Here is a 9677-nt window from a genome sequence, read left to right as displayed (position 1 = left end):
GTCCACGTAGTTCGGGGACGGGTTGTACGCCTTTAGAATTGAAATTTGATTTGAAATGGTTTTTTAGAGGCTTTTTGAATGGCCTATCGTAGTTTGATAATTTGTAATTTTGAATGGATTTGAGAAGTATTTTAAGGTTTGGGCGTACAACCCTGATTTTGTACTATTAACCGCAATGATCAATAGATTTGATCACCATAGTTAAAAGATTTGAAATTGCATCACTACCAATTTTAATCGATTGATTCGATTATCACTAATAATAAATTAAGGTATTTTTTAATAATTTTATAGTTTAGTTTATATCATTACCCCTCGCAATCGATTAATTCGATTAAAAAGAATAAAGAATTTGAAGAAAAGATTAATCATCACAACCAATAGGATAGTTGCAACCATTTAATCGAATATAATTTAATTTGCATTTTAATTAAATAGCATTTTAATTAAAAACATTGTTGACCATAGCGATTAATCGATTTAATCGGCACGAACAACAAATTGAAAATTTTAATATAAACATTATAAATTTATTCTATTTATGAAATAATTATTATTTAATTAATTATATTAAAAAGTATTCAAATTAAAACAAACAAATAATTAAAATTTATTAAGTTTTATTAAGGTTTTGATTAGGTGTGGTTATTATTAGGGTGCATAGCATGGGGAAACAGGCTGGGGCGTTAGATCTAAGGCTAGTGGGGATTAATGGTCAGATCTGAGGGATGCATGGTGTTCTATGCGCAGGCGCATGTATTGGATCAAGAAGTAAGTTTTTTCCAGAAAAATAATGAAGGAGGGAGGGCTCGAACCTGCGACCCTCCACTTCCAAACGCACTCACTAACCACTCCAACCAAACAACACTTTTGAAAATAAAAGGCGCTCAGATCAATACATACGCAACTAAATGGGTTACTGGAAACGCGCGCTAAAATTCAAATGGACGAACCAGACGTTGACACGCCATCGTCTTCCTCCCCAGACCTGCAAAAACCTGTAAATGTTGCTACGATTTTGCTACGAAACCGTTCGTAGCAAACCCCCCCTACGAAAATAGCAATTAGGGCCTGCACGCCTATAAATCGTTCGCACCACCTGAAATCCTCTCATTTAGACCATGCGAAATCAGTCACGTATTCAGTTTCCCTCAATTTTAATCCTAATAAAAACCCCCAAACTAAAACCCTAGAACTCGAATAGGGCTCTAATGGCAAAACATGTTTAAGGCACATAAACTTCAAACAAACGATTCAGACACGATCAGAGCATCAACACAAATCAGAACATATGATCAAAACATCATGAGGATGCATATAATGTGCTAATCGAATCAAGATGCAGAGCGACTTACTTTGACTTAATGGAGAAAAATCTGGGGGTGTTGATGCTATGCTATTGTCTAGACACGCTCCAAATTCCTCAGTGAACCTTTTTCCACCTTCAATTCTTGTCAAAAGCCTCACAATCGCCAAGTCCGAATCTGAGTTTCTTTGATGATTTTTGGTTCTTTGCAAGTCTGCCTCTCTCTCAATTTTCGTCCCCTAATCCTATGCTTTAGGTTCTGTACTTATAGGAGAGTAGAATTAGGTTAAAGTTTTGTCCAAAACTTCACTTGAATCCAATCTTGCTACTTTGAGAAATTGATTTTATTTTTGATTCAAAACCTTCTATTTTGGCCAAAATTTTGTATCAATCTTTTCCATTTGATTGAGCACGAAAATTATAACATATTTTGCCATTAATGTTGATTGGAAATCACCAAAATATATTTTCTACCAAAATATTTGATTTCTCACTTATTTAAATCATTAAAAATCAATTTTAAATGAAATAAAATTGTGTAAAAAATCAAATAAAGTGATAAAAATTCGTGGCATATGTTTGGATAACTTATGGGCCAAGTTCAAGTGATAAAAGTATGGGCCTATTTGCAAGAAATCCAATTTGAACCTCCTTTTTTCACATTTGGTCCTCCAAAATCACCCAACTTTGATCAAGCATATCTCATTCAATTTTTAAGCTATGAGGGAGTTCTAATACTTTTTGGAAACCTCAAGAGGTCCTATATAAGCCACTTTGGAACATATTTTCCATTTGGAGCTTTTATCTTGATCATATCCTCTTTGCAAAAAAACTGCTTTTGAAGAATGCTTGAAAAGGACCTGTAATCTTTTGCCTTGTACCTCTTAAATGAAGCATTTGGCTTGTGAGAGACAAAGTTGTAGAGAATCAAATTTCCTTCAAGATAAGCTTTGAGTGGGGGATTTTTGATGTTCCATGTGAAAGTTATGCCCAGTCAAAGTTGGGTTGACTTTCTCCTAAGAAACCCTAATTTGAACCTTTTTGTATTTGTTCATCTCTGAGTTTCTATTAATGGAATCATGATCAATCCTTGATCCAATGATGGTTATACTCTTATTCACTTGATCTTGACCCAAAATTGAGAGGTTTTGACTGTGCTTTGATTATGATTGACTTTTAGGTTAAACAGTTGACTATGGGTTATCTTGATTATTGAGGGAGCAAAGCTTTTGGATTTGAATCTTGTGCTTTGTTTAGAGCATGATGAGCCATGGAGACTTCATTGGGGCTTCACCTATCCCATTACCTTAGGAGAGCATTCAATCCTAGTTCTAGAGGGACCTTGCATAAGAGATCCTCCTTGCTGCCACCCTTGAGTGTTGACTCATTATGAATGAAGTGTGAGGGGTAAATTTTGGGGTATGACAATGACCAAAAGAAAATGGGTAACACCACATTTGAATCGAATCACATGCAATCTTGTGTGATCAAAAAGATTGATTTGATTCATCAGCTTCATTGAATCGATTGATTTTAGGGTGACTTAATAAAACCTGTATTTTTATGCATGAAAAGACCACCTTGACATAGTGTGAGTGGGGGTTTAATGAGGCACTCAATTATAAAATACATTTAATTAAAATAAGACATTAAGTAGAAAATAACAGATTTTACACTTATTATATTTCATGGAGTATTTGTCTTAATGTGTCACGAAAACCTTTTTTTATTTACTTGGACATTTAATTTTCTCATGTCAATTTAATACTTTGATTTATGAAAATTATCTTTTATTGAAATATAATCGGAAGTAGGGGTGAGAATAGACTGGGTTGAGCTAGGTTTTGCCAAGCATGAGTCTCACCTGCTAAAAAATTCAAAGTCTAAATCTGATCTGTAGTTTGTCATAGACTAATATTTAGACCAAATGATGGCCTTTTCGAATGATCAATTAGCCTATAAACCTACTTAAAAGTCTATTTTGTTTGAACATTTATAAATAAGTAATTCAACTAATGTTTAAATAGACTAACAAATGAAAAGATCAATAAGATTAAATTTTTGTTTGCATTGACTTATTCGAGTTTACCTAATAACATGTGTGATACTAGTTTGAGAAACATTATATAAAAAAACTTATGACATTGTTGAATCAGCTTATTTTCGTAATTTATTCTAGATAACTAAGCTTTATTAATGTATTTTAATTCAAAATATAAAATATAAAATAATATTATCATTCATATTCATTTAAATAGGTGATATGATAAGTTTAAATAATTTTTTTATAGCATGTGTCATAATTTTTTTAAATAAATATGTTTATAAAAAAAATTACGCATTTTCTTAAAATAATTTGAATAAATCTAAGTCGGTGTAAATTAGACCATAGACACTTTTAATTGACAATTGACCTAATTTATTCTCACTCCTAGTCAGAAGTAAGTGTAATTTTATACTTTAACACTTAGCATTGATTAACTCGAGTTTATCTTTCGATGAAAGCAAATATAAGGGGGATCATGCTACTTAGGAGTTTTAAATTTGGAAATTTCTTTATCAACTTCTCAACCTTCTTGTCACCTCCAGCGAAAATCCAAAATGCCCCTATATTTCAGAAATGCATTTTTGAAACCACTTTTTTTTGAAAAAAGATTGATTTCGGAAGTCCGAAAACACTTTATTTTTATGAAAAAAAAGGTGTTTTCGGAGATGTATTTCCGAAAACACCCTTTTTTTCCAATAAAAAGGTGAATTCGGACATGCACTTCCGAATTCACCTCCCCTGGAATATTTCGGAAGTACACTTCCGAAATATTGTCTGATACAGAAAACAAAAATCAAAGTGAATCAATTGTATTAATTAAAATTATATAATTACCAAGATTAGATTAAAATTAATTGATATATATATATATATATATATATATATATATATATATATATATATATATATATATATATATAAAATTGCCTAATAAAATTAATTGATTAATTTCCAATATTAGATTAAGTGTTCTTTAAAAAAAATTGTATTTAATTATATTTATGTCTGCCAATTACTAATTCTTTTAATTTTGGTACTTTAATTCTATACATAAAACTTTAAATTAGTAAAAATAATCATTCAATCTTTTCTTTTTAAATATTAATTCTTTTCATTTTGATAAAAATTTAAAATATTATTATTTTCTTAATTTAATTGTTTATTTTTTAATCTTCATTTATTTTTTTAATATATATTTTATCAATGATATGTCATTAAATAATCATTAGAATATATAAATTAATCAATATATATATATATATATATATATATATATATATATATATATATATATATATATATATATATATATATATATATATATATATATATATACTGAATATACAAGTACCGTGAGTATTTTATATACCATTGATAAAACTTTAAAATATTATTATTTTACTAATTTAATTATTTATAACTTTAATCTTTATTAATTTATTTTTTAACTATTATTAACTATTTAAAAAGTAAATAATTGAATTATTAAATAAATTATTTATAAAATTGTAACTATTTAATTAAACTATTGAGATTATCTAAAAATTATTACGTTAATCATAAAATAGCTAAATTATAAATATAAATTGTTTAATAGTTAATTACAAAATATAATTTTAACTTTAATTAAAATTTATTACGTTAATTTTAAAATATCTAAAACTAATAAAACTTATTAAAAAATTCAATTAAAATTTTAATTTTAACAATTAAATCTTAACTCAAATTTATAAATAAATTAATAAAATTTAAATTTTAAATAGGAAAATTATTAAACTAATAATAATTTAAATTTGTATTGATGAAATGTCATAAAAAAATCATTTGAAATACACAAGTGCACCACGTGAAACTTTGAAAAAAAAATTTTAATTAAAATAGTAGCAAATAATTTAGAGGAATCAAAATTTATAATTTTTTTAATATACTAAAAATAATAGTTGATAGATTCAAAAGAATAAAGAAACAAAGCATCAAAATGAAAAAAAAAATATTAATTGATAGAAATAAAATGAACTGAATATGACAGTTTTTGGGTCATTCTAATATAATAAATTCATTCTAATTTTGTGTATCATTATTAATTCAATATAAAAAATTTCCAAAATTATTAAAATATCTTTTTTTATTCTAAAATATTCCATTTATAAGATGTTTTATTTGATCGGTCCAAAATTTGAAATAGTTGTTTCCTATAATTAAAATCGATATATTTGTCATAAGAAACATTATTGTCAATTTATTAACTAATAAATAGTATAAATCTTTGAAGATCTTAATTTTAAACCACCATTTCAAAATAATTCTATACTTCAAAACTTCTGCTTTTTTTCGGAAGTGTACTTCCGAAATCCCAAAAAATGGAATTTCGGAAATGCATTTCCGAATTCTGGGAAAATTTGGAAAAAAAATTATTTCAGAAATGTATTTCCGAAGTAGGGGTATTTAGGAGTTTTCGCTGGGGTCAGCCCATAGAGAGGTGAAGAAAGAAATTCTCTTAAATTTTAGTAACACTCTTTCCTATCCCTTTTACCATATACATTTGGATCTGCAAAAGTTAATGTATTTAGTTAAATATATGAATCAAATGCATAGTTTTCAACATAACTTTTTTTAAAAAATATATAAACTTTAAAATTTTACATATTTTATCTAAATATACACATGTACACTTTAATATTTGTTGGTAGTACCTTGAGTTTATATTTATACTAGTATGTATATACTGCGAATTAGGTTAAAATTTCTTATCTTAAATTGACTTTTCTTAATATTATAGGCACGTTTTTACTCCAAGACCAAAAAAATTGTTTTTATAAAAAAGGTATTAATAAGCTTTTGACCCAAAACCAACTATGGGCCTGTTTGGATTGACCCAACCCATAAACATGGTTATAAACCCTAACAGCCTACTATAAATAACAGTTAATAATAGACATACGGAAGAGAAGGAAAAAGTTTAAGGTATAATGGTGTGGCCGAAGCCGATAAAAAATAAAAAAGGATCCGGAAAATAAAAGTATGGCCGTTATATTGGCCATGATGTTGCTAAAGCTTTTAAACCAGGTTATAAACCAAAGGGACGAAGGAAAAATTATCCTCCAGTACCGATACTATGTCGTCTGAGACAAACTGCATCTCAATCTGCAACTTGTTCTTCCGAGATTTGCAATAAATTAACTCCATCGAGATCTGTGTCGCAGACAGCAGATATGTCAGATAACAATTCTAATTCCAGATCTATAACACCCCATACATACATTGCCTAGGATATACGTATATGGCATTAAAATGGTACTCGAAAAATCATAAACATAAGCAGCAGAATAGATAATGTATAAGTACAAGTACAAAAGCCCAAACTGTCATGGCCAAAAACATAGGTTCTCAACAAGTACTAATACATATCCAGAATACAAAAGATGCTAGTACAAAATATCATGAACTACAAAAGAACGTAACGCCAAGAAACACCATCTCAAAGCTAAGCCATCTTACTCTTTCCACGATCCTGCCTCGAATCACCTGAAAAAAATAATAATTGGAATGGGGTGAGATTACTAAATCTCAGTGAGTCTCCCTATCTTACGGGTTTGCTCAGTTCTACAGGGAACATGCAATCAACGGATCCACCGATAATCCGGGTTACCTCACGGCTAGGTACAAGTACAAACAAGGGTACACCATCAATGGAAGTCCCATAACTATCCAAAGAGGCATCAACAACAACAGGCTCAACGCCATCACAAACAAGTATGCAGACCCGTACCCATGTACGGGGAATCCAGGAGTAGAATCTGCCCGTCTACCTAAGCTGCCAAACCACACCCTCGGTGAGTTACACCCGTACATCGCATCAAGAGACTTGCACAAGCACATCGCAAGACTAATCGGATACTCCTCCTAAATGGAATCCATCCAAGATGAGTTACAGCAGTGACATTGCCTAAGTGGTGTCCGACCCCATCACTGTCCATACGCAGATGAGTTAACATCGAGTGAAAATAAGCCATCTTGACAATATGAGCCCACCGGGCAAAAGCCTAGTGATCTTGCCTACGTAGCATCACTAGAGGAGAATCAGAAGTAATATTGTCTACATGACATTACTTCTCCACCATACCAAGCACGCCGATATGTTAACGTCGAGTGGGATACGCCCCGTAGGCCCTCACAAGCATATCGCAATGGTAGCTCAGGTGTGTAAAACATACCGAGAACGCAAATGAGTTAACGTTGAGTGGGATACGCCCCGTAGGCCCTCACAAGCACATCACAACGGTAATGATGGAACTAAGTCCATAAACAGGACTTACCACCTAGTATCTTAAGCTTACTCCGATTCAAGCATACACACATCACCGAGATCACACAGCACGGTATAAGCCATCACACAGGCAATCACATTCGAGTGTTCAACCGGAACAAACAAAATCGATAATAATAATGCCACAATATAATCCACACAATTTGTATTTCACAACATGCAAGCATAACCAAGGGATTTCAGTCATATCATGGTCTTATACAATTAAAACACACATCAGAATGCCATACAAGTCATAAGAGGCCTTCGATTTTGATACAAAATGAAATTGCACTCAAATGGGAGAAATATCAATTCTGCATCAGACTAGTTCGCTACAGCGAACTTCTGTTCGCTACAGCGAACTCAAACAGAAGAAAACTTATTCAAATCTAGGTTAGTTCGCTACAACGAACTCCCAGCGAAGCCCCGATTCGCTACAACGAATGAAAGTTCGCTACAGCGAATAAATCAGTTCAACTCCCAGGTTTATTCGCTACACATATCGCTACAGCGAATGAAACTTCGCTTCGGCGAACTCTGCAAAATCAGCAAAATGCAGAAACGCATTTGGGGTCCCCAAGCCCCAAATTTCTACATGCATCCATTGATGATCAAATAATAAGCTATAGTAAACATGCATATACTCATTATTACCAGAATGGAGGGTTAAACATGCAATTTGTAAGATCATTGAACATTTACTCTCAAAAACCCTTTAACCCCAAACATGGCATAAACCCCATAGAATACCCAAAGGTCTCTCTATCTATGAGACTCACCTTGAATAGGAGCAGTAGGAGCTGCGAAAATCAGGAATAGATGAAGGATATTGTTGAATCAAAGGAGCATGCAAGGTGGAAGGTGAAGTTGTGATATGGGTCTTCCTCTTCTTCCTTCTTGTTTCACGTTTCTTCTTCTTCTACTCTCCACAAATTATGTTTTTTGTTCACAAAGTGGAATGAGTCTCTAGCCAAACATACCCTTAAGTCTTAGTATTAGGTGCAATGACCACAATACCCCCCAAATAGACTTTATTTACCATGATGCCATTTAGTTACATTCTAACTAAATAGAAAATAAATAGGATATTACATTCTCCCCCCTTAAATAGAATTCGTCCTCGAATTTGAAAAATCTTTGATTCGAGCTCCCAAGTAGCTTCGTCAGGACGCGACTCTTCCCACAACACCTTGACAAGAGGTATCTCCTTGCTTCTCAAAGACTTACTAGCATACTCCAGAATACGACACGGTTTCGGTTGGAATGAAAGATCTGGTTCTACTTCAATCGTATCTGGTAGGATAGGATGAAACAAATCCGGCACAAACTTCCGTAACTGAGACACATGGAATACGTCATGCAGCCCGGATAGTGAAGGAGGCAACGCTAATTGAAATGCGACTTCACCTATCCGTTTCATGATCTAGTAAGGTCCCACGTATCTTGGGCTAAGCTTGTGCGTCTTAAACGGTCCTTTCAACCTCAACCTCGGAGTCACCTTCAAGAACACATGATCTCCTACATCAAATTCCAGCGGTCTCCTTCGTTTGTCCGCATAACTCTTCTGTCGATCTTGGGCTTGTTTCATCTTATCTCGGATAATCTTAACCTTCTCTGTGGTTTCTTGAATTATCTCCGGTCCAAGAATTCCTTTCTCACCAACTTTAGACCAACACAGCGGTGATCGACACTTCCTCCCATACAAGGCTTCGTATGGGGCCATACCGATACTCGCATGATAACTGTTATTATACGCGAATTCTATCAAAGGTAAGTTATCTTTCCAACTTCCACCAATTTCCAAGATACATGCCCTCAGCATATCCTCAATGGTCTAAATAGTCCTTTCTGTTTGTCCATCTGTCTGAGGGTGGTTAGAAGTGCTCAAATTCAGATCTGTACCCATCTCTTGATGAAAAGCTTTCCAAAATCGGGAAGTGAACTTTGGATCTCTATCCGAAACAATGCTAGAAGGTATACCGTGCAATCTCACAATCTCCACTACAAAAAGCCTT

At 32.4% G+C, this 9677-nt stretch overlaps 1 protein-coding gene across 1 annotated transcript; it reads right to left on the bottom strand.

Annotated features, from left to right (window-relative positions):
• Positions 1 to 6492: 6492 nt before the first annotated feature.
• On the bottom strand, positions 6493 to 9385 carry LOC131648572 (uncharacterized). The gene is made up of 3 exons (XM_058918320.1): positions 9161 to 9385; positions 8852 to 8998; positions 6493 to 6618 (listed from the first exon to the last, which is right to left on the bottom strand). Exons 1-3 carry the CDS (start codon positions 9383 to 9385, stop codon positions 6493 to 6495), a joined length of 498 nt encoding a protein of 165 aa, XP_058774303.1.
• Positions 9386 to 9677: the final 292 nt, after the last annotated feature.

Source organism: Vicia villosa, linkage group LG2, assembly GCF_029867415.1.
Source record: "Vicia villosa cultivar HV-30 ecotype Madison, WI linkage group LG2, Vvil1.0, whole genome shotgun sequence".
Lineage (NCBI taxonomy): Eukaryota > Viridiplantae > Streptophyta > Magnoliopsida > Fabales > Fabaceae > Vicia > Vicia villosa.
Note: the sequence above shows the minus strand (reverse complement) of the source record. Positions and strands in the feature narration are given on the sequence as shown.

Coding starts and splice junctions, on each gene's coding strand:
- LOC131648572 (XM_058918320.1), bottom strand. CDS start 9,385: ATGGCCCCATACGAAGCCTTGTATGGGAGGAAGTGTCGATCACCGCTG. Junction 8,999..9,160: donor GAGATCATGTGTTCTTGAAG/GTGACTCCGAGG, acceptor CATGTGTCTCAG/TTACGGAAGTTTGTGCCGGA. Junction 6,619..8,851: donor AGGAGATACCTCTTGTCAAG/GTGTTGTGGGAA, acceptor CGTATATCCTAG/GCAATGTATGTATGGGGTGT.